Below are 27,982 nucleotides of genomic sequence, written 5' to 3' on the forward strand. Positions count from 1 at the left end.
TAATGCTTCCATGTAGCAGCATTACTGTAGATAATAATGACCAAAACACCTACACACCTGCTTTCCATTGCCACCCAATTGTTCTAAAATAAACCCTACACATACATACCAATAATTAAGAGTCCTTTCACTCTAATCCACCCCTGCATTACTCTCACCTTTGAGGGACAACTCCTAACAACTGGTAGCACTGGGATCTCCTTGCTGGGATCACTGGGACCCTCACGATGGTACCACTGTGAGACCACAGATCTGCCAGGCACCCCACGCTGGTACCCACACATCAGCATCACCGGGACACCCATACCAATACCACTGGAGGCTCCCCCACTGGTACCATCAGGACCCTCTGCTGGGATCACCTGGATCACAGGCATCACTGGGACCCTCACACCAGTACCATTGTGAACCCCCCTTGCCAGGATCACCAGGGTCCCCCCCATCCTGGCTGCTCTCAGAAGCTGGAAATGACCCCCCCAGATTCCTAAATCCCACCAGCATTGCTCCTCCATCCTTGCCTGCCCCCCCTCCACCTCTCACACTCTTCCCTGCAGCCCATCCCCTACCCCAACATTGATGCCAGCACCCCCAGGACCTGAAGGACTCCCCAAAACACAACCACACACCCAGGGGTGGGATCCCCCCAAGGGTTGGGGGGCTCTGACCCCAGTGCTGAAAAGGAACAGACACGGAGTTATGGGAAGGGGCTGGCACCCACAGAGGGGGTGAACCCCCAAATGCTTTATTTGGGGGGTGGGTGGGGGCCATCACCGGTACAGGTAATCAGCCTGGATGTTGGCCGCGATCTCGGCCTCCCACTTGTCGCCATTGTTGAGCAGCTTCTCCTTGTTGTAGAGCAGCTCCTCGTGCGTCTCCGTCGAGAACTCGAAGTTGGGGCCCTGCGAGGATGGGATGGGGTCACCCTTGGGGTCACCGTGGTGGGAAAAGGGAATCCCTGCAGTCCCCCCTGCAGGCCCCACTCACCTCCACGATGGCATCCACAGGACAGGCCTCCTGGCAGAACCCGCAGTAGATGCACTTGGTCATGTCGATGTCGTAGCGGGTGGTGCGGCGGCTGCCGTCAGCGCGGGGCTCGGCCTCGATGGTGATGGCCTGGCGCAGGGACACTGTCACGGCTGGAGCCCCGGGTGAGGAGGAGGACGGGGAGGAAGTCTCACCTGTGCCGGGCACACGGCCTCGCAGAGCTTGCAGGCGATGCAGCGCTCCTCCCCGGACGGGTACCGGCGCAGCGCGTGCTCCCCACGGAACCGCGGGCTCAGCGGGCCTTTCTCAAACGGGTAGTTGATGGTGGCCGGCTCACGGAAAAGGTAGCTCAGGGTCATGGCCAGGCCTGTGAGGGAGAAACAGGGGTTATGACATATTTCGGGAGGCGATGTCACCCCACAAATGGGGAGAGTGAGCAGGGTCTCACCTCGGACGAGCTCGGTCCAGAGCAGGGTCTGGGCAGCACGGTCAGTGATGGATCGCATGTCCATGGCCGGCTCTCGGATGTTGACATACTCTGCGGGAAGAGGGGAGCTGTGGCCGCCCTGCAGAGCCCTGGGCTGGGAGCTGAGCCCGCACGGGGGTGGCACGGCTGTACTCACTGTAACAGTCCCTGGGGGTGCTGGTGCTGAGCGGGCGCAGGGAGCCCAGTGGGGCCAGGGGGCCTGGGGAGGGACAGGAGGGTCAGCAGGGTCACAATGGGGTTTGGGGGGTTCAGGAGGTTTGGGGATTCCTGGGCAGCCTCACCTGCACGGGCAGCCTGGTACAGCAGTCGCAGCGCTGCCATGGCCAGTCCTGGGGTGCAGAGAGAACTTCAGCAACTAACAGTAAGGGACTGGGGCAGCCAGGGCTGCCCCACTTCCCACGGGGGACACTGGCACCCTGATTCCCACCCCTCCACCCAAAGAGACCTGGACCCCCAGGCACCCCTGTGCCAACACCCCATAAGGGACCACAAGTGCTTCCCCCATGGGACCTAAGCATCCCGTTTCCTCTGCCAACCCCTCTCAAGGCACCCAGGCATCCTGCCCCTCCTTGCAGCTCCCTCTTAAGAGACCCAAGTGTATCCCCCAGGAGATTCGGGTATCTGGTCCACCCCCTAAAAGGGACTCAGCTGTTCCCCCAAGGGACCATCCTGCTCCCCCAGCCCGCCTCCCAGGGCCACCCAGGTGTGCCGTGCTCTCCTGTCACCCCAAAGTCCCGCTCAGCCTCTGCGTGTCCCTTCGGAGAGGATGGGGGCGGAGGCTAGCGCAGTGTCCGGCTCCCTCCCTCTGCCCCACGCGGGATTTGGGCGGCGACTACACGCCACCGGGAGGCCCACAGCCCCGGGCCGGCCCTGGGCCCCCCAAGCTCCCCCGGGCCCCTTTCCCACCTCACCGGCCCCAAGCGCCCTCCGCCGTCCTGACCCCTGCTCGCCCCCGCGGGCACTGCGCATGCGCGTGCGGCTGTGCGTCGTGGGCGGGGCGAACGGCGGCGGACGCCCTTCTCATTGGTGGGAGTCCTGCACGGGGCGGGAAGAAAGAGGGGAAGCGTCACTGATTGGGCGGAGCGTGACCCTACTGCGTGGCGATTGGCGGGGAGGGAGGAGGGGCGTGTCCGAAGGGCGGGCGGAAGCGGAAGCGCGTGTTCTCGGTGGAGACGCGTGGTTACGGTGCCGGCGCGGAGCATTCGCTCTTCCACGGCTTCCCGAGATCCGGAGCTTTCCCTCCGGTTTCTGGAGCAGCTCGGGACACAGGTTCCGGGAGGTCTCGAAGGTGAAGCGGCCCAGACACTTGGATTCAGTACAAAGCCCGGCTGCGCCTCTGGCGGGCTCAGCGTTGGCACCGACCCCTCAGCCCCGGCACAGTCCATGGAGGGGGACACCGGAGATGTTTCCCCTTCCCTATTAAACTGTCTTTATCTCAGCTCCCTCGACCAGTTATCTCCATCCTCCCACCCAGGGGGATCCTCGTGGGATTCAGCCAGGACAACCCACCGCCTAGCAGGAATGGGTATCCCTTCACCGGCACAACCAGCTCCCCAAAATGGAGCAGCATGGAGCGAAGGAAACTGGGATTATGGGGCAAAGGGCGCTGAGATCATGGGGCAAAGGAAACTGGGATCATAGAGCAGGAGAAACCAATATCATTCCAGCTCAAGGATTTGGGATCAGGGTGTTGTGGACCTTCTCACGCAACGAGGGGCATAGTAAACCCCTCTGCTCTGGTGTTACCAGTGGTAATAAAGCTCCAAACAGCCAAAAAAGAGGGATATGGGACTGGGATGGAGGGAAATGTGGGGGACCAGCAGCAAGAGATGTCCTGAGTGGGCAGACTCCAAGTGGGATGTGGAGACCCTCAGAGCAGGGCACAGTAATTCTTACATGTCACTTTGGAAGTGGCCCGGATGACCCCAAATTTCTGCTGGCTGTACAGGGGGTGGCACAGGGCATTGAGGGACTCCCGGCCCATCCCACACTTCAGGCACCCACAGTGGTGGGAGAAGGTGTCAAAGCTGAACTTCCCCAGGTGCATTCCCAGGCCGCTGTTCCCTGGAATACACAGCACAGGACCCTGGTGGGTAGCTGGATCTGGCCATCCTTTGGGTCAAAGAACTCAAAATTAAGCTCCCAGCTCTGTAAAAGCAGCACCATGCCTCATCCGGCTGCTTTCCAAGCCATGGACGAGCTTCTGTGAGGAAGAGGACCACAGGGGTGACCTAGTGCACACCCAAGTGGATGTTTGGAGTGGGAAGATTAGGCTGGAAGGTGGAGAAATTCCCAAAAACTCTCTTGTCAGTGGATTTTACCATTTCAATGAACACAATTAGCAACTGGAAGGGTGTCACTGATGAGGTGATGGCAGCAGCAAGATGCTCCCAGCAGATGAGCTTCTCTCCCACAGGAATACCCTCCAAAAGACATCCCATCCGTGCTGGAGCCAGCCCTGCTGCAAAGGGGCAAGACTGCAGGGGTGGACAGGCACAATGACCAAGGTGCCTTTGGTGAGGTGGGACCAGCTCCAAGGATGAATGTTGGGAGGTAAAGCTGGCTGGCCAGGAACAAGCACAGGAAAGCCAGGGAGGCTGGCAAAAAGCAAACAAAATCTACACATCATTTGATAACAGATGGGATAAAATTCTATGGGTCAGCCTGAGCCAGTCAGTCTTCCTGATAAAATGCTAATCGTGGCTGGGATGATGCCTTGGGTTCAGTTCCAAGGATAAAGGGAGGTCACTGATGCTTCCTGGCCAGCTGACAGGGAGGAGAGGATAAAAAGCGGAAACCGGGAGCTTGTAGTGGACATTATCCCATAAAAAGCAGGTGTCTCTATCATGGCATGCCAGAATAGTTTAGCTTGGAAAGGACCTTAAAGATTATCCAGTTCCACCCTCCTGCCATTGGCAGGAACAACTCCACTAGACCAGATTGCTTCAAGCCCCAATTCCCTGTGCTTTAAGCAAGACATTTCCGTGGATCCAGGGAACACAGAGCTTGGGATGGGGAGTATGGAGAGAAAGTACCTCAGGGTGCTCCATAGATGTCCAGCAAAGCCAAAGAACCCAAGGTGAAGCAAAGAGCTTCTGGAGGAGAATTTTCCTGTGGACTACTGAGCCCTTTGTAGCTGAGAGTTCCTCCTGAGACACTTCCTCACCATGGGTGAGATCACTCCTGGCTCCCAATGGCCAGGATCAGGGATTTTGGACCTAGCAATGCTTCTGAAGGGCAGTGAAGGCAGTGTCACATGCATCAGGGTGTCGTTGCCACAGAAGCCACCGGTACTCTTCTGTTCCAGGACCTGGTTCACTGCCAGGGAGTGACACAAAGAAGATGGGAAATGGGTCTCCCACCCCATTTCTCTACTTCCAAACACAATCCATACCTCCTAACTAGGTCTGTGTGATGTAAGGGAAACACTTGGAGCACAAACATGGCTGGATACAGCTGCAAAGGAGCACAGGGCAGGTGTAGTCCTGGCTTGGCTCTACCTTGTCATCCAAGGAGAAGGCATAGACAGCCAAGAGCCGCTCCTGGCTGTTGATGAAGTCAGTTTCTTCATCCATGTTGGTGATGATGATGATGGGTAGGATGGGCCCAAAGATCTCCTGCATGGCAGGGTCCAAGGGCAGCACATCTGCCAGCACCATGGGAGCTGCAGAGAGGAAACCCAACAGTATCAGCCAGGCACAGGGGTCGGAGATGGCGCCTTCCTCATCCCCCCAGGACACACCTCCTGTACAAAAGGCCACCTGGCCAAGCACCTACTTCCCATCATAATCTTCTCAAAACCCAAAATATGCTCTGTGCAAGGATGAAGAGGTGAGTGACCCTCAAGCCTCACCAATGTAGCGCTCGGCCTCATCTGTCTTGTCTCCTGATGGCCACACGCCCGCTGCACAGCACTCTGCACCCACTGGAACTGCCTGTCCCCCACAATGCAGGCAAAATCCCGGGATTCTCGGGGTTTGGGGCCACAGAAATCATTGATGGCCTCATGCAGGGCTGGGAGAAGCTTCTCCTGCATCTCTATGGTGCAGAGCAGGTAGTCGGGCGCGATGCAGGTCTGCCCTGCGTTGAAGAAGCGGCCCCAGACCACGCGCCGCGCCACGTTGGTCACATCACAGGTGTCAGACACGTAGCAGGGGTTCTTGCCCCCCAGCTCCAGTGTCACTGGTGTCAGGTGCTTGGCAGCAGCTGTCATCACAATCCGCCCCACCGGGGAGCTGCCTATGGGCAGGGAAAAGGTGGATTGAGGTGGGAACCCCACCAGCCATAGCACGGCTCTGGGATGTGGCACTGGGTCCCACCAGACCTCAGATACACATCCCAGATCCTCCAACAGATCCTGCCTCATATCTCCAACCCAATCCCTGCCTTCTTAGCAGGGATGTCTGGAGAGAACCTATCTTCCTCCTCACACAAAATCCAGGCAGGGCTCCACTCTGTCCCATGGGATGTACCAGTGAAGAAGATGTAGTCAAACTTGTTCTCCAGCAGCCTGGTGGTCACCTGCACACCACCAGTCACCACAGCAAAGCAGTCCTGCAAGGAAATGAGAAAGGCTCCCTCTTGTCCCCATCTGTCCCCACCCATAGCATCCTGGAGGCTGGGACACTAGCTGGGCAGTACGTGAAGGTGGAGATGGTGTGTGAGGCAGGCAAAAAGCACAGCTCTGCCCCAGTCATGCCACAGGGATTGGGGATTGTCCCACCTTGTCCAGGTAGCTGGGCAGCACTACTGCCACAAGTCATTCTGTCTTCTTGGACACCTCAGAGGGTTTGACAATGACACAGTTCCCTGGGGAAGACAGACAGGATGGTGGAGCTGTGACGTGGTGACAGCCAGCCCTTCTATGGACCAAGTGCTCTCACTTCTGCTTGGCACTGCTGGGATCCTCCAGGCCAGGGGACTGGAAATTTGGGCTCACCAGCAGCGATGGCCCTGATGAGGGGCACCAGGAAGAGATGGATGGGGTAGTTCCAGGGTGCTGTGATGAGCACCACCCCATAGGGGTCCTTGCTGATGAAGGCAAGAGTCCAGCTGCAGCACCTGTGGGACACCCACCACATCAGGTCCCACCCTGCACACCATCCCACCCAGCTCTGCCTCCCACCCTCTCTCTCCTCTTCCCTCTCACCAGAGTCCTGCCCACCTTCTCATCCTTCATCCAGTGGGACAGGTTGTTAAGGGTCTCATGGAGCTCATTCTTGCACAGGAGGATCTCGGATAATTCGGCTTCAAAGGGTGCCTGCAGACACCACGCATGCAGCATGTGATCTTGGCATATTCTGCAACTCTTATCCCAACACTCCATAGCGTTTTGCCCAGGATGTGAGGACTGGAGCCCTCTACATCCCTTGCTGGATTTGAATCCCTAAGGGCATTGAGCACCCCCTGTGTCTGCAACATGATGTTTTTAAGCAGTGGTTGCTTAAAAATAGGAAAAATTATCCAGATCCCATTCATGCAGACAACAGGAAGAACAGGGAGGGTGTCCAAAGGGGCTAGGTTGGAGAAGACAGTGAGCCTTGTGTGGTATTAAGGCTCTGGCTGCAGAGCCAGGGGATCTGGGCTCAGGGAGTCACAGCCTGGATGAGCCCCGTGGGAGGAGAGGGGATGACATCAGGTGGGAAGTTCAGGGCAGGGAGCAGGGACAGAAACCAGGGATTAATTTGCCCAGGGAAGGGGGAAGCTGAGGCTGGTGGGTGTGAGAATGGCTATCCATGTTAAGGGGCTCTCCATAGCCCCCTCTGTCTATGGCAGAGCAGGGATGGACTCTGGAGGACAGTGACTGGGTCATGCTTCTTCTCAGTCTCCCACATCCAGAGGCTGCGAGCCTGAGGCAGAGCCCAGGCAGGGCTAGAGAACCCAACGAGAGGAGGACAAAGCACCCCCAGATGGGCTGTGGGAGCCCCTCAGCTCCTCCAGCCACCAAGTCCTCCTGTTCCTGTCCCCTTTGACCTTGCCCAAGTCAGAGGCAGTGGCCTCCAGGATCTGCTGCTTCTTGTCATCCAGGAAGTGTCCCAGAGCCTCCAGCTGGGCCATGTATTCCATGGGCCACGGCTTCCCAGAGAGCCAGGATGCCTGCAGGGGGCTCACCAGCCCTGCAAAGGGGTTCTGCTGTGGGGACAGTGGTGTTAGAGGGACAACACCCCATTCCAGCTCCTCAGAGCTCCACATCATCCCAGCCCGGCATCCAACTGCAACTCCAGGGAGAGGATGGAGCACCCGGACCCCTCCTGCCACCCCTCTGTCCCTCCACACTCTCACCTCATGGCATCACCATCCACACTCCCGTTCCCACCATGACCCTCGGCGGCTCTCTTGGCCTCGCTCTCCGGGAGCTGTGGGAAGACAGTTCCAGGCTCCAGAGCTTCCCTCTTCCCGGCTAACAGGGTGGCTGCCAGCTTCCTGCCCTGCCCCTTGGCTGCCTGCCCCACCACACCTCCATTCCAGCTAAAACTGCTTGGGACGGGAAACACCCCCCAACCCTCCCAGCACCCCCCAAACCAAAGGAGGGAGGCACAAAGAGAGGTTGGAATAGAGTTTGATGCGAAGTCTTTACTACAGGCAGAGTTACACGGAGCAAAGAGTAACAGTGAGGAGGGAGAGAGGTTCATTCCAAAGGAAAAGTCCATGTGAGGGGATATGGGACTGATGGGAGCACTTCTTCACCAGAAAGAGAAGTTTGGAGTAAGAAAAAGATTTTGGTCATTTCAGCTGTGTCCTGGAAAATAGTTTGGAGCAGAGGCCACAAGGATGCAGGAGGGGTTGTCCATCCTGGCTGTCTGACATGCTCCAGCGAGGCAAAGGACACGGTGCAGAAGTGGGCAGTGTGATGAAGAGGGAGAGCAGGACATTCCCAGTCCCTCCCACTGACTCCGTGGCATCTTCAGAGCAGGGTGCAGGTGCCCCTGCGCTTCACCTCGAAGGTGGTTGTGAGGAGCCCCAACTTCTGCTGGGTGTAGGGGGGGTAGCGCGGGCTGTTGAGCGTCTCCAGCCCCATGTTCCGGTGCAGGCAGCCGCGGTGGTGGGAGAAGGTGTCGAAGGTGAACTTCCCATGGTATTTTCCCACCCCACAGCTCCCTGGAACACACACAGGACAGGACCATGCTCAGGATGGGACTCTGCTCCTGATGCCTTCTCCAAGCATCAAAATGAGGGGAAAAAGACACCTACAGGATTTTCTGAGCAGCACAGACATGGTGGAGGAATTCCATTTTTCCAGTGCCCTCTCCAGGTATATGGATGCTCAGTCCAGCAAATCCTGCTACAGCTCAGCAATTTGGAGGCCCTGGTGTCTCCTTTTTACCCACCTCCATTTATCTACATAAGCTTTGCTGGGTTCTGCAAGTCTTGATTTCACTCCATGATGCTCCAACCATATCTCCCCATGGTTGGAGCTGTTCAACCTTCTTCCCAGAACTCTTAAAACCTGGAGCCACATTGGCAATGCCAGTTTTCCCAGTTCCTGTGGCTGGTTTAACTGGAGGTTAAGTGACTTCTCATAGAAACTTTGGTGCCATCTCAACCTGGTGACTTCAGCCCCTTCATCTGCTCTAAAGTGGCTTCACCTAATAATTGAAGGTGGTTGGTCTGAATCATTCCCAATTAAGATAAGTTACGGAATAGGAAGTACAAAATATTGTTCCCTGAGCCACAGGCAGGTGAGGAATTAATTGTTTGGTGTTTCATTATGCCTGACTCAGCTGCCAGCCCCGATAGAGATGCTGAGCAAGGACAGCACATAATGAAGGGACTTATCCCAGAAATATTTTGGGAAGAGATCAAGTCATGGGGAAGTATTGTGGGAAACAGCACTCCTGTATTCCTATATCCCTGGACCTTGCTGCAACCACAGCCCAGGGCTAAGTACTTTCCACCTGAGAAAGCAAAAATTGGTGGCCCCGGAGACCAAAAATTTCTTCTTCTCCAAGGAGGATCTCCAAGATCCTGTAAGAGGTTCTCCATGTTTTCATAAGAATTTTCTTCCTACTATTTTGTCCTAAAAGTTGGAATGAAGGTACAACCTGGCTCCTGAGGGACATTAAGGGATCTAGCACAGATTCCACACTGGCAGCAGGAAGAAACTCACATTCCTCACCATGGCTCAGGCCATGGATCACACCTAGTTCCCAATGGCCAGGACTGGGGATTTTGGACCTACCAATGCCTCCGAAGGGCAGCGAGGTCAGTGTCAAGTGCATCAGGGTGTCATTGCCACAGAAGCCTCCGCTGCTCGTCCGCTCCAGGACCTGGTTCACTATCTGTGAGGGAGCAGAGAAGGTAGATGAGGGGCTTGCACTTGGCAAACATTGCCCAGTTTGCCCATCAGATGTTCCCAGAGCATTTGGGCTCTAAAGACCCTTCAGAGCACATCCTGGGGCTTGTGGAAGTGGTGCCTGACTTTCCTCCCCACTTTTTCTGCTCCACAGACACACCTTGCTGTCACAGGAGAAGGCGTAGACGGCCAATGGCCGCGGCCGCGCGTTGATGAAGTCAATGGCTTCATCCATGTTGGCAATGACAACGATGGGCAAGATGGGCCCAAAAATCTCCTCCTGCATGGCAGGGTCCGAGGGCAGCACATCTGCCAGCACCGTGGGAGCTGTGGAGAGGAAACCCAACCGCATCAGCCAGGCACAGAGGTCGGAGATGAAACCTCCCCTCAGGACCCATTTTTAAGCACTCCTAAAACGCTTTTCCCTCTAGAGCCTCCCCTCTGTGTGCAGACCCGCTGAAAACCCCCAATGTGCTCACCAAGATGTGAGTGATCCCCAAGCCTCACCAATGTAGCGCTCGGCCTCATCCGTCTGTCCCCCGATGGCCACACGCCCGCTGCACAGCAGTGCCCGCAGGCGCTGGAACTGTTTGTCACTCACAATGCGGCCGAAATCCGGGGATTCTCGGGGGTTGGGGCCGAAAAACTCGGTGATGGCTGCACGCAAGGCGGGCATGAGCTTCTCCTGCATCTCTATGGTGCAGAGCAGGTAGTCGGGCGCAATGCAGGTCTGCCCCGCATTGAAGAAGCGGCCCCAGACCACGCGCCGCGCCACGTTGGTCACATCACAGGTGTCAGACACGTAGCAGGGGTTCTTGCCCCCCAGCTCCAGTGTCACTGGTGTCAGGTGCTTGGCAGCAGCTGTCATCACGATCCGCCCCACCGGGGAGCTGCCTATGGGCAGGGAAAAGGTGGATTGAGGTGGGAACCCCACCAGCCATAGCACGGCTGGGTCCCACCAGACCTCAGATACACATCCCAGATCCTCCAACAGATCCTGGCTCCACATCCAGGCAAGGCTCTGCTCTGTCCCATTGGACGTACCAGTGAAGAAGATGTAGTCAAACTTGTTCTCCAGCAGCCTGGTGGTCTCCGGCACGCCGCCGGTCACCACAGCAAAGCAATCCTGCAAGGAAACAGAAAAAGTCCCCTTGTGTCACTATCTGTCCCCACCAACAGCATCCCAGGAAGCTGGGACATTGGCTGAAGATGGTAGGAGGAGGTTCTGCACATAGATGATGTGTGGGGATGGTGGATGTGAGGCAGGGTTAAGAACACCATGGTCTAGTAACAACAGACAAGGACAAGAAGGACTTCTCACATTGTCCAGGTAACAGCTCAGTGTTTCAGCAATGAGTCTCTCTGTATTCGTGGCAATCTCTGAGGGTTTGATGATGGCGCAGTTCCCTGGGGGAAGATGAACGGGACATCAGCACAGTGACATGGTGACAACAACCACTTCTTGGGACAAGACTCCTGGGGAGACTCTGGCACTTCCAGGCCAGGGGACTGGGAGTTTGGGCTCACCAGCAGCGATGGCCCCAATGAGGGGCACCAGGAAGAGATGGATGGGGTAGTTCCAGGGTGCTATGATGAGCACCACCCCATAGGGGTCCTTGCGGATGAAGGCAGAGTCCAGCTGCAGCACCTTTCAGGAAGAACATGAACTCAGCACTGCCTTCCCCACCAGCAATCCCTCTCCCCCGTTTTCCTTGCCTCAGGGCTTCCTTCTTACCAGGTTCTTGTCCACGTGCTCATCCTTCATCCAGTGGGACAGGTTGTTGAGGGTGATATTGAGCTCATTCTTGCAGAGGAGGATCTCGCTGAAGAAAGCCTCGAAGGATGGCTGGGGAGAGACATCATGGAAGTGCCACCCAACACTGACCCCATCATTTACCCTTTCACCCTAACACAGATCCCATCACCCCAATGCCAACGCCACCACCCCAGGAGGCATCTCTCCCCTATTCCAAACACGAATAGCAGGAGGATCTCTTCAGCAGAAGTTTCCATCACCTCCTGTAACTCCCAGGGAATATATCAGTGACCCAGAAATTTTATGAAAATAGTTATTTGGCCAGAAGGAAAAAAAACCCCAAAATGTAACATTTTTATGGTATTTAACAAATTCCTGAGCTCAGCACTGTGAACTGGCAACAGAGCCCCAAGCCAAGGGAACACCCAAGCAATGTGACCAGAGCTTCTGAAGAGCTGGTCCTGGTGGAAGGCATCCTTACCACTTGGATATTGAAACTGGAAGCAAAGCCCCTAGCTCCCTTCCATTGCCCGTAGACAAAAGCTGCACCTTTTAGTCTTAAGTTTAGTCAAAGTCTTAGGACCTTGACTGAAGGAAGGGAAGTAATAAGAACCACACCTTAATTAAACCCCTTGTGATGGAGAAATGGGTCCTCTCCAGAGCTGCAGAAGAAGTGTGAAGACATCAGGGATAGCCCAGCAGGCTCATGGAGCCCCTTCAAGACCATGGAGAGCAGAGGGAACAAAGCTCCCGTGCTGTGACATCATATTTTGCACTCTTCCAACCCAAAAACATTCCTGGATTGGAGTCTTCCTCCCATCCCCACACCACTTTGGGGTTGGGAAGGTTAGTTGCTGATTCCCAGGATCTTTCATTACTAAGAGACCTTCAGGTCTCCAAAATGCAGCTGCCAGGAGATGCAAGGACCCTCCTGGACATGAGGGCTCAGCAGGCACAGGAGATAATGGAGTGAAGCAACGGAGCTGTTCTTAACCTAGGATGAGTATGGCATCACCAGGACAAGGAAGATGATCGGTTCATTAAGAATTTTGATGGGATACAAAGGTTGTGAGATAGGACATTAAGTCTGAGGTCATCCAAGTGCCACCAATCATCAGCACCAGAGAGGAACTGGCACTGCTGGAGGTGAGACACCACCTCAGCTACGTAAGAGCAGGTGAAGTGTCCATCTAGCTATGAGGGCCCGGCTGCATGACAAGCTCATTACTCGACAACCGGATCTAATTAGGCATAATTAGGAAAGATAATGGACACACTCAGAGCACTGATGTCTATCAAGGCCTGGCTGAAGGAAAAGGTCTTGCCTCTAACAAACAAGGCAATTAGGAGCCTTGGGAGATGGCAGATGTGGAAAGACATTGCTGAGGGCATAGGCGACTTCACTGATGCCGAACAAAGAGGTGAGGATTATCTCCTGGAATCCTGAAATGGTTTGGATTGGAAGGGACCTTGAAGCTCATCCAATTCTGCCCCATAGTGGAAGGGACACCTTCCACTAGCCCAGGTTGCTCCACGCCCCATCCAACCTGGCCTTGAATGCTTCCAGAGATTATGAGCTGAGACCACTAAAATTATCCATTTTATCCAATTATCCACTTCACTAGCAGATCATCCAGGAGCTCCTGGCATGCCACAATACCCTGAGCCATATCCAGAACCCTGCCCATGCCACCGTGCCAGTGAAACCAGTCCCTTGGAGGCCCTGGGAGGAATGTGCAATGCCAGCATGTTGCAAAATGCCAGCAGTCCCGGGTGTGCTGGGCTGGCCACGAGCACCCCAGGATGTCACCCTTGTGGAGGTCATATGGACCCCCAGGATGCAGACCAGAGTGTTAAACACTCAGCCGGTCACCGATAGGCTACTGGGGCCTTTTTGTGGTTTCAGAGCACCAGGGATGGGATCAACAGCACAGTCCCTCCACAATCCCTGGATCTGCAGGGATCCAGCAGTTACAGATACATCAGCCTGGGAGCACATCAAGGGGGAATCAGGACCCCAAGGAAGGGACACCCCTTTGCCCAGACCCCCCACAAGGATGCAATACCCAGACAACAGAATACGAAGGACTTCAAAGATGTGATGCCAGTGCCCCCCAGTTCCCAGCCCCTCTTACCTTGCCCATGTCCAATTCAGTGGCTTCCAGGATCTCCTGCTTCTTGTCATCCAGGAAGCGTCCCAGAGCCTCCAGCTGTGCCACACGGTATTCCATGGGCCGTGTCTTCCCCGAGAGCCAGGATGCCCGCAGGTGGCTCACCAGCCCCGCATAGGGGTTCCCACTGCAGGGATGAGGGTGTTAGAGAGGGCCCAGCTCCATTCTACCTCCCCAGAGCTTCATGTCATTCCAGATCCACATTATCCCATTCTAGCATCAAACTGGACCCCACATTCCCTGGGGACAGCGCAGGGAATCCGCACACACCTGTCTCTCTTGCTGCTGGGAGCAGCCCAACACAGCACCATTCCCTGCAGATCCTGTTTCCTCCCTTGGGTCATGCTGGGACATGGTGGCTCACAGACCTCAGACTTTTCCCCCAGCACCAGCCACAGCTTCCCCTGCCCACCTCCCTGTCTCCCTCCTGCCCCCAGCCCCTCGCTCTCACCATGGAGTGCTGCAGACCATTGGCACTGGCCCCTTCCCGATCCCGCTGCCTCCACTGCACTCAGAGGCTTTCCCAGGATTTTTGCCAGGATCACTGCCCGTAGTGCTGCATTTGCCGTAGCCCGAGAGCTGCTGCCTGGGGGGCTGGAGGTGCTGCTGCATGCCAAGCTGTTGGAAGGAGCTGCCAGTCTCCATGGAGAGCGTGGTGGCCCTGGGGAGAGACACTGTGTGGGTTATGCCAGGATGGAAGTGCCGGAGATGCCGGCTCGATCCTGAGAGGAGTCACCCGCGGCACCTTTGAAGGGCGGCTTGGTGCTCGGGGATGTCCTGGTTATGGGGTGACTCATCCCAGAGCAGCTGCCGGGGGCCCTGGGAGATGCCTGGGATTCCCGGGATAATCGCCATCCTCCAGACACTGACCTGCCCAGGCTGCCCTGCTGATTTAGGGTCACCTATGGGGACCTCAGGGACAAGACACCCCCAAACCTGAGGGGCAGAGCTGCGGCCCTCCATCTGTCATTCTCTCCCTCTCCATGCCCAGACACCCACCCTTCCTCCCCCTGTGCCCCACAGCCCCCACCAGCATCGGGGGTGTCAGAGGGGTGCCATACAGGGAGTGCCAGTTTTGGGGACCCCGCAGTGCTTACCTGGGAGCTTGTGTGGAAGCTGGAGGAGCGCAAGGCCAGGCAGGCACTACTGAGGCTCAGGATGGGGGTCCCTAAATGCTGTGGGGCTGGGCCCCATGGCCAGGGGCGGGAAGGATTCAGCTCCGCCTCCGTGAGCTGGCAGTGGGGACAAGGTCTGGGATGGGATAGGATGGAATGGGACCTCCCCCTTGGAATAGTGGAACTCCCATGGTCACCACACCACCACCATGAACCTTGACCCATTTGGACCCCACAGACACCCCTCATCCTGTTCCCATGGCCACCCTGACCCATGGGGTTCCCACAGACACCCCTCATCCTCCTTCTGTGACCACCCTGACCCATGGGGTTCCCACAGACACCCTTCATTGTGCTTCCCAAGGGTTCCATGATCAATAGACACCCACCATGCTGCTACCATGAGTGCCCTGACCCATAGGGATCCTATCAATACTCTTCATCCTGTTTCCCAAGGGTTCCATGATCAATAGACTCCATTCATCCTGCTCCCAGGAAGGGCTCTTTGCCCCAACACCCCAGGGTGGTTCCCATTGCTTGGGGTGTGAGGGACCCTCAGGATGGGCGTTGCCCCTGCCATGACCCTTCTGGGGCTGTTCCATACGTATCCCCCTATCCTGCAGGAACCAGCACCCTCCCAAGAATCCCATCTCAAGAATCCCCCGCTACCGGCTGGGCCAGATCCTGCCCCGGAGATGTCACCCTGTCCGCCCTGCCCAGCAGTCCCCTCGCCCTGCCCCGGGGCACCCCGCCGTGCCACGCACCCAGGCACCTTCCCGGCCCCAGCTTTGGGGTGACACCAGGGCAGGCACGTGCCCTACACCCCCCGATTGGGGTGTCCCCCTGCTCTGGCACTCTGGCACATCCCCCCGGACCGGGAAGGGGAAGGGAAAGCAGCAGGGCACAGCACCCAGCGCCACGGGGCACCCCGAGGAGGCAGCACCCATCCTGAGGCCTGGTGGGAGCTGTGGGGAGGCTGAGGGGTCGCAGGGAAGCGGAGAGGGGGGGTAGGGCTGGGGTGCTGTGCGATGGGGGGGCAATGGGTGCTGTGCGGGGGGGTCAGGGTGCTGTGCGGGTTGGGGTATGATGAGTGCTGCAGAGGCCGGGGTGCTGAGAAGGGGCGCGGGTGGGGGGCACTGAGGAGTGCGGGCACGGACCGGGGGTCCGGGAGCGGGGGGGGGTCCGGGACCGGCCCCTTTAATCACCCCCGTCCCGCCCGCGCTAACCGAAAGAGGAAGAAGCGCCTGCCCCGCCCCGAGAGGCTCCGGCACGGGCAAGCGGGGCTGGGGTCGGTGTGACGGGCGGGGAGGGGGCAGGGGTGAGCAGCCTGGGGCACTGAGCCCAGAGGTGCTGTTCTGGGGGGTGCAAAGCTGGGCAGGGGGCACGGGATTCAGGGGTGCAGGATCTGAAGGTGTAGGGATGCAGAGCACAGGGGTGCAACCATGAGTGCAGGATCTAGGGGTGCAGAGTACAGAGGTTCGGGGCTTGGGGGTGCTGTGTACAGGGGTACACGGTGCTGGATGTAGGGGTGCAAGGGCTGGGGGTGCTGGGTATGAGAGTGCAGGGTCTGTGTGTGCAGGTCACAGGGATGCAAAACATATGGGTGCAAGACTTGGGAGTGCCAACAGGGTCCCTCCAACCCTGACACCATCCAGGGCGCTCCAGAAGCACCAATGGAGAAGGACATCGACGGCTGCCAGGATGGGGCCAAGACAGTGCCAAGCACCAGGCTAGGCACCGAGGGGACAGAGGCACAGGTGAGACCAGGGGGACACCCGTGGGGGAGATGCAGGCCTGTGGGACCATCCCCAAGGGGTGACAGCTGGATTCACCCACAGCTGGATGATTTCGTGGGTGCTCACCCTGACTACAATGAGGAAGAGGAGGAGCAGAAATACTTTCGCCGCAAGCGCCTCGGTGTCATCAAGAACGTGGTGGCTGCCAGCCTGGCTGGCACCCTCACTTACAGCGTCTACCTGGGTATGGGACCTCCCAGGGACCCCCAGAACAACTCGGGATTTTCAGGGCATGGGGTGACCACCCCTGGATCCCCCAGGTCTGCTGCAGATGCAGCTGATCCTTCACTACGACGAGACCTACCGGGAGGTGAAGTACAGCAATATCCAGTTGGAGGACATTGACCGCAAGGTGCTGATGGGCATCAATGTCACACCCGTGGCGGCGCTGCTCTACACACCCATCCTCATCAGGTACGGCCCCGCCACACTCCAGCTGGCATGGCTCACTGGGATGGCCACCCACACTTCCGCTCCTTGCCCCGGCAGGTTCTTTGGCACCAAGTGGGCCATGTTCCTGGCAGTCGGCATCTACGCCCTCTTCGTCTCCAGCAACTACTGGGAGCGCTACTACACGCTGGTGCCCTCTGCAGTGGCCATCGGCATGGTCATCGTGCCCCTCTGGGCCTCCATGGGCACCTACATCATGCGGTAGGCATTGGGGGGGTGGGTGGGCATGCACGGGGCGCCAGCTGACCCACTGCTTCCCGCAGGATGGCCCAGAAGTACTACGAGTACGTTAACTACAAGGAGGAGCAGGAGAAGGAGAGGCAGCGGGCGCCGCGGGACGCCTGCAATGCCTACATCATCGTTTTCCAGACCGTCTTCTACTCCTGCTTCCACGTGAGCCCTGGTGGGGTGGCTGGGATGGGCAGGGGACCATGCCAGCAGCACTGAGCATGCACCCCTCTACATCCTGTAGTTGAGCTTTGTCTGCGCTCAGATGCCCATGGTCTTCTTCCTCAACAACTACCTCTACCAACTCAACCACACGCTCTTTGCAGTGAAGCACTGCGGTGAGGCTGCGGGGCAGGGTGTGGGGCGGCACCGGGAGCCCCCCGGTTGGGATTAACCACGGCCTGTGCCACACTGGCAGGGACCCTGAGCCACGGCACGCTGCCTGGTTTCAACAAGACGGTGCTGCAGAGCCTTCCCCGCAGTGTCAACCTCATCATCGTGGAGAGCGCGTTGATGGCCGCCGCCTTCCTTGCCATGCTGGTGGTGAGCACCGGGATGGGAGGGGACAGGGATGGGCTGGATGATGGCAGGACCTCACTGCCACCACTCCACAGGTGCTGGTCCTGTGTGGCGCAGCGTACCGGCCCATGGAGGAGATCGACATGCGCAGCATCGGCTGGGGCAACATTTTCCAGCTGCCCTTCAAGCACATGCGGGACTATCGCCTGCGGCACCTCTTCCCGTTGTTCATCTACAGCGGTTTCGAGGTGCTCTTTGTTTGCACTGGATTTTCCCTGGTAGGATCTGTGATGGGGTGGGAGGTGACAAAGCAGGGACAGGTGATGCTGAGCCAGGTGATGCTGAGCCCGTACTCACTGCAGAACTACGGCGTGTGTGCCCTCGGGCTGGAGAGGCTGGCGTATCTCCTCATGGCCTACGGCTTCTCCGCCTCGGTGTGCTCCAGCCTGGCCCTGTGCATGCTGCGCCTGCGCCGGCACATCCCGCTGCTGGCTGGAGCCTTGATCCATGTTGTACTCCTGGTGACGCTCTTCTGCTGGGCACCGGAACCCCGGTACCTGGCACAGGCACCGCTGCTCTACAGCATTGCCGCACTCTGGGGCACAGGCAGTGCCCTCAACAAGACCGGAATCAGCAGTGAGTAGTGGGAAGTTCCTGAAAACAGCCTCTGTTGTCCCCAAAATGTCTTGTTGGTGCCCAAAACAGCCTGGGTTGTCCCAGGTTTTTCCACACATCCTTTCCTTATGTCTCCCGGCACCGCAAGTTTGTGGTCTGTCCTTGGATCCACGGGACAGACTCACTGTGATTCCCCCCCACACCAAGGGGACATGGCATAGGAAGGGGACACTGATTCCAATCTCTGCCACAGTCCTTCTGGGAATGTTGTACAAGAAAAAGGAGCGCCAAGACTTCATCTTCACCATCTACCACTGGTGGCAGGCCCTGGCCATCTTCACCGTCTACCTGTGGTCAGGGCTGCCCATGAAGGTAAGTCGCAGATATGCCCCAGGCCACTCTGAGACATTCCAGGCTTTCTGGGGACTCACCCCCACACCAATCCCAAAATCCCGTGTGCTGCAGGCCAAGCTGTCCATCATGCTGCTGACGCTGGTGGTGGCGGTGGGGACATACCTGTGGATGGAGCGGAAGGTGGCGTGGAACGTGGAAGTCCGGCTGCCCCGCATCCCACGCCCACGCCACAAAACACGTGGATACCGCTACCTGGAGGACAACTCGGATGAGACTGGCTCTGACGGTGATGGGGACAAGGAGAATGATGACAGGCACCCAACTGAGGGCACCAGAGAGGACGAGCTGCCAAAAGAGGACAGGGATCAGCTGGGATAGGGACTGCCTGTCCTGGGCCCCATCCTGCTCTTGGTACCTGAGGAGGTTCCACAGCTCCCCCCCGGTGGGCCCAAAATTCTGGAAACCCCCTCAGGTCAGGCTTGCAGCCCCCCAAGCTAAGCCTAAAGCCCCCAGGCAGCCCAGATCCCCCCACATTAGCTGACAGACCCCCACACTGGCCCATGGACCCGCTAGGTCAGGTCCGCAGCCTCCAGATGGATCTACAGCCCCCAGATTGTGGTACAGAAACCCCCAAATTGTGGTACAGCCCCCAGGCAGGCCCATAGCTCCCCAAATTATGATGTAGTTGCTCAGGTCGAACCTGCAGACCCTCAGGCCAGCCCCAGAGCCCCCAGACCCAAATCCACAGCCCCTCATACAAGACTCACACTCCCCACGAAGATCCAGAGCCCCCCCAGGTGAGGCCCACAGATCCCTGAGCAGATACACATACCCCCTAGCAAGGCTTGCAGCCCCCCACAGTGTCTTGCAGACCCCCAGCCCTCCCGTATTAGCCCGCATCCAGACCCCCAGACCCCGCAGAGTTACCCTGGAGCCCCCAGGTAGATCGGCCCCCTCCCAAATTGGCCCACAGCCCTTCAGACCAGACCCACACGCACCCCAGGCAGACCCTCCAGCCCCCTCTAGGTTGTCCCAGAGCCCCGCTAGTTCAGCCTGCAGCCCCCCCAGGCCGGCCCCACAGACTTCTCGACCTCTCCCATCCCCATTTTCCTTCAATAAACCCCTCCCTCCGTGTCCTTGGACCTCACCTCCTCCATTCTCCAGCTGCGCACCCTCAGCGTCCCCTTCCCGAAGCGGAGACTACAGCTCCCGGCATGCCCCGCGCTGTGTACGCCGGGAGTTGTAGTCCCCGCCACGTGGAAGATGAGTCCATCTCCCCACTCAAACCACAACTCCCACAACCGTTCACGTCGCCCGGCGCCATCATTGCCCCCCCGCCGACTTCCGCGCATGCGCGGTGCGGGCTGTTGTTGTGGCGGCGCGGCCCGGCCGCGGCTTCACCCGGGCGGGAGCGATGAGCGACAACGATGACATCGAGGTGGAGAGCGACGTGAGTTGGGCCCCCAACCCCGGGACAACCCCTGGGATAACCCCCCGTGGCTCTTCCCCACATCAGGAGCTCTGGGAATGGGGTAATGTTTGGTTTGTGTGTGTTCTTCCTTCATATGGCGGCGCCCCCCCACCACCACCATCTTCTTCCTCTTCCTCCTCGCTCCGGTCGGGGCTCCTCAGGAGGAGCAGCCGAGGTTCCAGTCCGCGGTAGGTCGCTGGGGGCCGCTCCGCAGCGCCCCGGGATGGGGAGCACGTGGGCGGGGGTGTGAGGGGGGCGGGATTTGGGGAGGGGGTGACATGGAAGGGCACTGGGGGAATGGGGAGCCTGGGGTGATGGGGGTGTTGGGCGTGTCCTGTGGGGATCGGGGTGTTGGGGTGACACCGGTGGGGTTGGGGTGCTGACGGGGACACCAGTGGGGTTGGGGGTCTTTTCTGAGGGGAAGACACTTTTGGAGCTGGGGTCTTCTGCAGGGGCTGTGACATGGAGAGGGATCTGTGGGAATGGGGGTCTTGGGGGAGAAATCTGGGCTTGGGGGTTGTCCTGTGGGGATTCTTGGAAGGAGGGGACACCAATAGGACTGGGGGTCTTTTGGGGCAGAGGGTTGGGCTTGGAGAGGGGACACCTCTGGGCTTGGAGGTCTTATTTGGATCAAGGGCTGTGACACAGAAAGGGGATCCATGGAGTCATGTCTTCTGGGTTTGGGGATGTCCTGTGGGGCTGGGGGTCTTATGGGGGGGACACCAGTGGGGCTTGGGGTCGGGTGGAAGAGAGTCCAGGCCTCTTTAGGGGAGGGAGAGTGGGAGGCTTTCTAGGGTAAAGCGGGGGTGTTGGGGGGCATGATATGTGGGGCCGAGTCATTTGGGGGGGGTGGGGCTACATTTGGGGGCCCAGGGGGAACAACATAAGGGGTTGACAGAAGACATGGGGGGAGCTTGTGACTGGTTGGTTGGGGAGCAGGGGAGGAGGTGACCGTGTTCCACGGGGAAAGTGCCGTACCCCTCCCGGGGTCCGGAGGAGCTGCCCCGGCAGCAGGAAGCTGAGGAAACCGAAAGCACTGGGAGCCGCCTCCTTCCCACGCCCTCGCGGCCCAGCCAGAGGCATTACGGCCACGGAACCGCCCTGGGGGCTCAGCTGAGCTCCCACAGCGATTCCCAGAGCGAATTTTAGGGGTGCAGGTGGTGGCCTCTTCCCAGTGCCACCCCTGTCCCCCCACTCCCAGGCCGACAAACGGGCTCATCACAACGCGCTGGAGCGCAAGCGCAGGGACCACATCAAAGATAGCTTCCACAGCCTGCGGGATTCCGTGCCCTCACTCCAAGGAGAGAAGGTGAGTTTATGGAGCGTGCTGGGGACACAGACAGCACCCACCCCTGCTCCAGGCTCCTCGATTTGGGACATTCCCGAGGCTCTCTTGCACCACGGGAGTCCCCAGTGAAGACCAGAGCCAGGGTGGGATGAGGCAGGTAAAATTTCAGTTTTCCCCCCTGGACTAGGTCTTTATCTTGCCTCTGGCTTTTCCCACTATTGCAACAGGCATCCCGGGCCCAAATCCTGGACAAAGCCACAGAGTACATCCAGTACATGCGCCGGAAAAACCACACACACCAGCAGGACATCGACGACCTCAAGCGGCAGAATGCACTGCTGGAGCAGCAAGGTTGTAGCTGAGATCTGGCTGGAGATGGGGTCTGGAAGGGTCTGAGATGCAGTCTGGGGCCTGGCAGGCTTTGGGAGCCAGGATCTGGCGTCCAGTAGGGTTTGGGATCCAAGATCCAGTGGGAGCTGGGGTCTGGCAGGAGATAATGATCCATCAGAATCCAGATCGGGTGGAAGCTGAAATCACTGGGAGCTGGGATTTGGTGGGAGCTGAGGTCTGGCAGGACCAGAGTTTGGCAGGGTCTGGAATTCAGTGGGAGCTAGGGTCTGGCAGAATCTGTGGTCTAGAGGAGTTTGCATCCAGGATCCAGTGGGAGCTGTGACCTGTTGGGAGCTGGGCTGCAGGCAGGGCCAGATCCAGGGGTGACAGTGCTGTCCCTCACAGTGCGTGCGCTGGAGAAGGCCCGAGCCAGCGCCCAGCTCCAGGCCAGCTATCCCTCGGACAACAGCCTCTACACCAACCCCAAGGGCAGTGCCATCTCCGCCTTCGACGGTGGCTCCGACTCCAGCTCCGACTCGGAGCCCGACGAGCCGCAGAACAGGAAGAAGCTGCGCATGGAGGCCAGTTAGGCCCCTCCGCCGCCCCCTGGCCTGCGGCAGGACTCGCTCCCTCCGCTCCTAGAAGCTCTTGGACTGCAGCTTCCCAGCCCTCCCCGGCCCCTTCCCTGCTCCCACGGCGCCGGCCCCGGGGGGAGCTGGCCAGGCCGAGCAGAAAGACTTGGGGGGGGTCAGGGAGACTCCCCCGCCAACTCCTCTCCGCTAGTGACCCCCCTCCCCTTCCCTCCTGGTTTTATAGGAGCATTTCTATTTATACCCGGGGACCAGTGCAGTCCAGAACGGGGAGGAGCCAGGCAGCCCCCCCTAAAAAAGGAGCAAGCACTGGGGGGGGGGAAATCTCCCTATTTATTTTCTCCGTGTGCAACTCCACCTGCCCGAGTCGGCGGAGCACAGAGCCAGGCTTGGGGGCTCCTTCCCCACTCCTCCCCTCCCTTGACCTTTCCCAACCTCCATGGCATTTTCCAAACTCCAGTGGCCCGTCCCTGACCCGTAGGTGCCCCTTTTTCCCCCCATTTTGATGCCATTCCATGGATCTAAGGTATGTTGTACATACTGCCCAGAGTTGTCTTGCAAGTTAAGGCTTCCCTTTACTATAAGACTATAAATAATAAACAAAAAAAGCCAAAATTCCACTTATTTTATCCTTCCCTGTGGTTACCATGTGTTCTTGGAATGGGGGAAATTGGTGCCACCGCATCCAGACATGGCATCACCTCCTGGCCCGCATCCCCGGGGCCACCAGCACACGGCGGGTGTGACTTCTGGTTTATTGATGCCAAAAAGCTCTGCCAGAGCCCGTGTCCCACCGTGGCTCTGGCCAGGATGGCAGCAGGACACCAGGCCTGGAGCAGGCTGGATTTTGGTATTGCTAGCACCCTGAGCACCGTGCTCTGCCTGGCCAGGCGCCGCGGGGATGGGCTGTGCCGCTTGCTCCCGGGGCTCGGCACCCCGAGCCAGCAGCAGGACCCCCCTACTCGGCAGCGGATGCTGGATCCAGGCTGGGCACGGGATACTGCAGGAAGTGCATCACCGCCCTCGCCACCTTCTCCGGGGCGATGTTGTAGACGGGGTGTGTGGCCTGCTGTGGGAGAGAGATGGTGCATGTTAGTCACAGAGTCCTGGAATGGTTTGGGTGAGAAGGCACCTAAGTCCAACCCACTGTGCACAGGGAATCTCTGCCATCCCAGGTTGCTCCAAGCCTGGTCCATCCTGGGTTTGGATGCTTCCAGAGACGGGGCAGCCACAGCTTCTCTGGGCAACCTGTGCCAAGGCCTCAGCACCCTCACAGGAAAGAACTCCTTTCCCATATCCCATCTAAAATTCCCCTTTTCCAGTTTGGAGCCATTCCCCCTTGTCCTGTCACTCCAAGCCCTTGTCCAAAGCCCAACTCCAACTCCCTTGAAGCAGCTCTAGGCTCTCCCTGAAGGCTTCTCTTCTCCAGGCTGAACCCCAACTCTTTTCACTGCCATTGGATCTGCCTTTCTCAGTGCTGTGGAGCGCTGGAAGCTCATCCCTGCCCACCCCAGCGATGCCTAGCACTTACCAGGCAATTCTCAGGGATACCCAGGACCACCTCATTGTGGAGGTCTCCACTTCCAAAGTGCTGTGCAATGGCCAACCCACTCAGGCAGTAGCAGGTGTGATAAAAATCCCGGGATCTGCATGCAAGGAGATACTGGGATGCTGAGGGGGCATCTGGGCGTCCCTGATGCCAGGCAGCCCTGTGTTTCCCCCTGCACTCACTTTCCTGGCTTATCCAGCAGCCCTCCAGCTGGGCACTGGCAGCACAGGAGAATGTATTCCTGCAGTGCCAGCTGGTCGAACATCCAGTGTGCCATGCTCAGCGCTGGATCGCCTGGAAGGGAAACCCAGAGGAGAAACACCAGAGAAATTGTCAAATCCCTCCAGATGCCATTCTGGGGACAGAGGAAGCCTGTGGCAACTCACCCCTGGCATGGAGCGCCCGATGGAGCAGGGGCAGGAGCCCGGCTTGCCAAAAGGAGTAACACCCATCCACCAGCTTGTTGCAGCGGCCCTGGAATCCGCCCTCGAAGCGCATCTGCCGCCCGGTCACCCAGTGCTGCAGGGCGATGGGAACCAGTGTGGGACCAAAGATCCCCGGCAGGATGAGAGCCTCAGTATCCCAGAGAGGGGTCACCCACCAGCAGGCTCCGGAGGTTCAGCAGATGTTCCTGCTTGAGGATGACCAGCGCGGCCACGCCGCAGAAAGTGTAGCCGCCATGCGCCTCCATGCCCGGCACGCCGCCGATCCCACCCTCCCAGTTCTGGCACCTGTGAGAGCTGGGTCAGGGCAGCAGGGACACCGGGAATGTCATTCTCTGTCCCACATCTGTCCCCAGATCTCACCTGGCAATCCACTCGGCCGTGCCAGCGAAGAGTGTGGGTGTCAGGATGTTGGTCAGTGAGGCCACTGAGGCGGCGCAGTAGGCGCTCCTGCGGGAACAGGGTGCCCAGAGATTCAGGAGATAGGTGCTCAGGGATGTGGCACTGGCACCCCAAAGTGGTACCAGCTCCCTAAAATTACACTGGCTCCCCAAAATGCACAAGGTCCCTGTTCCAGCACTGGCTCCCTGCAACAGCACCCTGTCATGGCAGTACCTTGTGTCACTGGTCCCCTGCCATGGCACCAGCACCCTAAAACAGCATTGGCTCCCCAGAACTACACCTCCCCATAGCATTGGCTCCCCACCACGGTATCAGCACCCCCAAATGGCATTGGTAGTCCAGTGTGGCACCAGACACTCCCCAAAATACAATGGCACTGGCTCCTCAGAATGGCACCAGCTCCCAGCACTTGTTTCCCAAAACAGACTGTTCAAAACTGTACCCCAAATTACCAGTGGCTCTCCGCCATAGTACCAGCTCCCCAAAATGATACTGGCTCCCAAAAACATCACCAGCTACCCAGCACCAAATCCCCAGAATGGCACCAGCTCCCCACCATAGCATCTGCTTCCAGCACTGGCTCCCCAAAATGCCCAGACCCTCCAAAACAGCCTGTCCATGCAGCCGTCACCCACCTGACATCCACCTCTCCACCCACGTGCATGAGGAAGGAGCCATCCGGCTGCTTCAGCGAGTACAGGTATTCCAAGAGCTTCTTCCTGCAGGAGGCATGGCTGTGAGAGGGGGGGACATGCACCCCACCTCCCACCCAGCTCCTCTGGCCCCCGGACCTGTCGATGACACTGAAGGCCTCCTCGGTGCCAATGATGCAGAGTGCGTTGACGGCGGCGTAGGTGGGGGCGAGGTGGGGGTGCTGGCCGGGACCCCCCCCAAATCCACCCTGGGGGCTCTGGCACCGCCTCAGGAATTGGCAGACACTGCAGGAAGGTGGGGAAGGGGCTCAGCGTCACCTGTGTCACCCCACTGGGGTGATGCATCCCCTCCCAGCCTCGTAAATCTCCCCGAGGTCGAAGCCGGGGGTGTCACCCTCCCATCTCCGTCGTCACGAGGAAGCCGCCGGAAGAATGGGCGGCATTGACGGTGGCAGGGAGACAAAGCGCTCCTTTGCTCTGGGGACAGCGGGAGGTGGCACCTCCGGAGTCACGCGGGTGGCCAGCAGCGACAGTGGCCATGGTGGGGTCCCCCCAGCTCTCCCCACTTACTCAGAGGCCACCGAATCGGGAATGGGCTCATCCAGCAGCTCCAGGCTGTGCAGGATCCAGTAGCAGAGCCAGGGGCGGCTGGCATCCAGACACTGCAGGGACAGAGGGGACAGTCAGCGAATGGCACTGGGCATGGCAGGAGCAGGCAGGAATGAGGAGACAGCCAGGAGAACCCCCAGATCATCGCTAGGATGCGCGTGGGCACACCGGGAATGCTGTGTCCACTCTGGGGCTGGCAAACCCCCGGCAACAAACAACCCTGGTGACAGCCCCAGGGCAAGGGGTTCCCCTAGCCAGTGGCTCCAGGTAGCACAACTGGCATTCCCAGTACCTCGTAGGCTTCAGTGAGCTGCCGAAGACCTCTCTTCAGGTAATGGAAGTGCTTCTCCCGCTGCAGGACGTACCTGGAATACAGAGAGGATAGGATGAGCAGGCAGGGTGGCCTGAAAAAGCAGGGGGACAGTGGCAGGAGGGGCAGAATCCTACTGCAGCACCCACTGGGGTCAATGGGTCTTTTGGGATGGGAGTTCTTTATGGTTAGTGAGAGTTTTGATACTGACTGTGAGGAGTGATGATTTGTCTTGTAGGCATCATAGACCTCCTGCACGATGTCCTCCACCTTGGACTTGTAAGGAAAAATGGGAATACAGACTATGGTGAGCTCTGGGAAGAGGCTCCACACATCCCAAACATGATCCCTGCAACTTCTACCCCATCCCAGGGGTTTATCTGATTCACAGCCCCGTCTCATCCAGTAAAACCAAAGTAGGAATTCCCAGGAGCTTTGTACCCCAAATTATGCCAGAATCCAGCACCATCCCGTGCTGCTTTAGAAATACAGCTTGAATTTGGTTCAATGCAAGACTGTCATAGAAAACACTCTCTTCCTGCTCACGCTGGGGTAAGTGGGGACTTGGACACTCTAAGCCACGGTAATCCTCAAGGAAATACCCCAGGATCAGCCTCGGGGGTGAGGAGGGGCCGCACGGGGACCTGCCTTCATGGCACTGTGTTCCTGCCAGGGCACAATTGAGCAAGAAACCCATAGATTGGGAAACCCGGAGTCACTTTTTACCCCATCCCAGCACCCAGGGGAGCTGCCAGGGGCTGGCTCAGGATAGAGGAACGGAGGGGAGAGTCTGGCTGCCCCAGGACCCCTCACCCTCCCCCAGCTGGTTCTGGGGGACGTGGAAGCTGCCGTGGCTGGCGGGCGGCAGCACCGCCGGGCCCCCCAAAACACTGGTCACTGTTGGGCTGTTTTCACAGGGGGTGTGGGGACAGTAGCTGCGTGGGGATACTGGGATAGGGATCATCCAACCCCACGGAACCCCTGAGCCCCGTCCCAGAGCCCAAAGCCCAGGCCCACACCCCACCTCCACGACACCCCCAAAGCCCAGCCCCACGGTAGCCTGGCACCCCACAGCGCGCAGCGCAGCCCCCTGGTACCTGTTCGGCGGAGGTGCAGGTGCGCAGCCCATCGTCCCGCAGCCGCCGCCGCCCGCCGGAGCCGGGGGCCGCTCCCGCCATGCTGCGGCCGCGGGGGCAGCGGGCGACGGCGGCCGGGAGGGGACGCGCGGCCGCTCTCCTGGCCACGCCCACAGCGCGCGGTCACGCCCCTCCCCGTGTGGCCACGCCCCTTCCCTGGTGGCCACGCCCCTTCTTTCCTGGTCACGCCCGGCCCGGCGCGCGTGCGCAGAGGAGCTCCCCTAGTCCCCTCCTCCCGGGGCCGCTGCGTCATCGTGATGTGACGTCATTTATTGCATCATCGTAGTATCCATGGGTTGGGTTGATAAGAACCTGAAAACCCATCCAGTTCCACCCTGTGCCGTGGGCAGAGAGACCTTCCACTAGATCAGGTTGCTCCAGCCTGGCCTTGGATGCTTCCAGGCGTCTATATTTTCTCTCCAGTGCCTCACCA

General features: G+C 58.7%; 5 protein-coding genes and 1 pseudogene across 11 annotated transcripts; 2 read left to right on the forward strand and 4 right to left on the reverse strand.

The window, feature by feature from the left end:
* Positions 1–694: 694 nt before the first annotated feature.
* NDUFS8 (NADH:ubiquinone oxidoreductase core subunit S8) lies at positions 695–2,487 on the reverse strand. 2 transcript variants are annotated; one of them, XM_030273753.4, is made up of 7 exons: positions 2,383–2,487; positions 1,753–1,800; positions 1,608–1,670; positions 1,433–1,522; positions 1,179–1,351; positions 985–1,113; positions 695–899 (listed from the first exon to the last, which is right to left on the reverse strand). In XM_030273753.4, the coding sequence occupies exons 1-7, from the start codon at positions 2,438–2,440 to the stop codon at positions 768–770; spliced, it is 693 nt and encodes a 230-aa protein (XP_030129613.1). In that variant the 5' UTR covers positions 2,441–2,487; the 3' UTR covers positions 695–767. The 2 variants fall into 2 exon arrangements, with proteins under 2 accessions (XP_030129613.1, XP_030129614.1); XM_030273754.4 differs by having other exon boundaries at positions 2,378–2,483.
* Positions 2,488–3,775: 1,288 nt separating this feature from the next.
* On the reverse strand, positions 3,776–7,528 carry LOC100219991 (aldehyde dehydrogenase family 3 member B1-like; annotated as a pseudogene).
* An 845-nt stretch (positions 7,529–8,373) lies between these two features.
* On the reverse strand, positions 8,374–15,501 carry LOC100232483 (aldehyde dehydrogenase family 3 member B1). Its single transcript, XM_072930695.1, has 11 exons — positions 14,789–15,501; positions 14,143–14,352; positions 13,656–13,818; positions 11,500–11,610; positions 11,292–11,412; positions 11,086–11,171; positions 10,809–10,890; positions 10,272–10,658; positions 9,925–10,091; positions 9,651–9,750; positions 8,374–8,569 (listed from the first exon to the last, which is right to left on the reverse strand). The coding sequence occupies exons 2-11, from the start codon at positions 14,334–14,336 to the stop codon at positions 8,376–8,378; spliced, it is 1,605 nt and encodes a 534-aa protein (XP_072786796.1). The 5' UTR covers positions 14,337–14,352; positions 14,789–15,501; the 3' UTR covers positions 8,374–8,375.
* A 161-nt stretch (positions 15,502–15,662) lies between these two features.
* On the forward strand, positions 15,663–19,910 carry UNC93B1 (unc-93 homolog B1, TLR signaling regulator). Of its 5 annotated transcripts, XM_072930694.1 has the most exons (12): positions 16,037–16,094; positions 16,462–16,563; positions 16,645–16,786; positions 16,863–17,016; positions 17,092–17,253; positions 17,316–17,445; positions 17,525–17,618; positions 17,699–17,823; positions 17,895–18,077; positions 18,162–18,435; positions 18,668–18,786; positions 18,880–19,910. In XM_072930694.1, the coding sequence occupies exons 2-12, from the start codon at positions 16,480–16,482 to the stop codon at positions 19,144–19,146; spliced, it is 1,734 nt and encodes a 577-aa protein (XP_072786795.1). In that variant the 5' UTR covers positions 16,037–16,094; positions 16,462–16,479; the 3' UTR covers positions 19,147–19,910. The 5 variants fall into 5 exon arrangements, with proteins under 5 accessions (XP_072786792.1, XP_030131260.4, XP_072786793.1 ...); XM_072930693.1 differs by having other exon boundaries at positions 16,863–17,253; XM_030275400.4 differs by having other exon boundaries at positions 16,036–16,094; positions 16,863–17,253; positions 17,895–18,435.
* Positions 19,911–20,063: 153 nt separating this feature from the next.
* MAX (MYC associated factor X) lies at positions 20,064–23,071 on the forward strand. Its single transcript, XM_030275416.4, has 5 exons — positions 20,064–20,218; positions 20,401–20,427; positions 21,441–21,548; positions 21,755–21,878; positions 22,263–23,071. Exons 1-5 carry the CDS (start codon positions 20,183–20,185, stop codon positions 22,445–22,447), a joined length of 480 nt encoding a protein of 159 aa, XP_030131276.4. The 5' UTR covers positions 20,064–20,182; the 3' UTR covers positions 22,448–23,071.
* FNTB (farnesyltransferase, CAAX box, subunit beta) lies at positions 23,058–27,670 on the reverse strand. Of its 2 annotated transcripts, XM_030275408.4 has the most exons (12): positions 27,511–27,670; positions 26,625–26,689; positions 26,396–26,468; positions 26,065–26,156; positions 25,633–25,779; positions 25,477–25,560; positions 24,803–24,889; positions 24,598–24,727; positions 24,383–24,515; positions 24,179–24,290; positions 23,979–24,093; positions 23,058–23,516 (listed from the first exon to the last, which is right to left on the reverse strand). In XM_030275408.4, the coding sequence occupies exons 1-12, from the start codon at positions 27,589–27,591 to the stop codon at positions 23,406–23,408; spliced, it is 1,230 nt and encodes a 409-aa protein (XP_030131268.2). In that variant the 5' UTR covers positions 27,592–27,670; the 3' UTR covers positions 23,058–23,405. The 2 variants fall into 2 exon arrangements, with proteins under 2 accessions (XP_030131268.2, XP_030131269.4); XM_030275409.4 differs by lacking the exon at positions 26,625–26,689 and having other exon boundaries at positions 27,511–27,658.
* Positions 27,671–27,982: the final 312 nt, after the last annotated feature.

Source organism: Taeniopygia guttata, chromosome 5, assembly GCF_048771995.1.
Source record: "Taeniopygia guttata chromosome 5, bTaeGut7.mat, whole genome shotgun sequence".
Lineage (NCBI taxonomy): Eukaryota > Metazoa > Chordata > Aves > Passeriformes > Estrildidae > Taeniopygia > Taeniopygia guttata.

What these genes read in the sequence shown, in the direction of transcription:
- NDUFS8 (XM_030273753.4), bottom strand. Translation starts at nt 2,440, where the DNA reads ATGCGCAGTGCCCGCGGGGGCGAGCAGGGGTCAGGACGGCGGAGGGCG. An exon ending in GCGGAGGGCGCTTGGGGCCG is followed by an intron (nt 1,801 to 2,382) that starts GTGAGGTGGGAA and finishes TCTGCACCCCAG; the next exon opens with GACTGGCCATGGCAGCGCTG. An exon ending in GTACCAGGCTGCCCGTGCAG is followed by an intron (nt 1,671 to 1,752) that starts GTGAGGCTGCCC and finishes GTCCCTCCCCAG; the next exon opens with GCCCCCTGGCCCCACTGGGC.
- LOC100232483 (XM_072930695.1), bottom strand. Translation starts at nt 14,336, where the DNA reads ATGGAGACTGGCAGCTCCTTCCAACAGCTTGGCATGCAGCAGCACCTC. An exon ending in TGAGGCCGAGCGCTACATTG is followed by an intron (nt 10,092 to 10,271) that starts GTGAGGCTTGGG and finishes TCCTCTCCACAG; the next exon opens with CTCCCACGGTGCTGGCAGAT. An exon ending in CCTTCTCCTGTGACAGCAAG is followed by an intron (nt 9,751 to 9,924) that starts GTGTGTCTGTGG and finishes GCTCCCTCACAG; the next exon opens with ATAGTGAACCAGGTCCTGGA.
- UNC93B1 (XM_072930691.1), top strand. Translation starts at nt 16,480, where the DNA reads ATGGAGAAGGACATCGACGGCTGCCAGGATGGGGCCAAGACAGTGCCA. An exon ending in TCTTCTACTCCTGCTTCCAC is followed by an intron (nt 17,446 to 17,524) that starts GTGAGCCCTGGT and finishes TACATCCTGTAG; the next exon opens with TTGAGCTTTGTCTGCGCTCA. An exon ending in CTTTGCAGTGAAGCACTGCG is followed by an intron (nt 17,619 to 17,698) that starts GTGAGGCTGCGG and finishes CCACACTGGCAG; the next exon opens with GGACCCTGAGCCACGGCACG.
- MAX (XM_030275416.4), top strand. Translation starts at nt 20,183, where the DNA reads ATGAGCGACAACGATGACATCGAGGTGGAGAGCGAC. An exon ending in AGCCGAGGTTCCAGTCCGCG is followed by an intron (nt 20,428 to 21,440) that starts GTAGGTCGCTGG and finishes CCCCACTCCCAG; the next exon opens with GCCGACAAACGGGCTCATCA. An exon ending in CCTCACTCCAAGGAGAGAAG is followed by an intron (nt 21,549 to 21,754) that starts GTGAGTTTATGG and finishes CTATTGCAACAG; the next exon opens with GCATCCCGGGCCCAAATCCT.
- FNTB (XM_030275408.4), bottom strand. Translation starts at nt 27,591, where the DNA reads ATGGCGGGAGCGGCCCCCGGCTCCGGCGGGCGGCGGCGGCTGCGGGAC. An exon ending in GGTGGAGAGGTGGATGTCAG is followed by an intron (nt 24,890 to 25,476) that starts GTGGGTGACGGC and finishes CTGTTCCCGCAG; the next exon opens with GAGCGCCTACTGCGCCGCCT. An exon ending in TCGGGCGCTCCATGCCAGGG is followed by an intron (nt 24,291 to 24,382) that starts GTGAGTTGCCAC and finishes TTTCCCTTCCAG; the next exon opens with GCGATCCAGCGCTGAGCATG.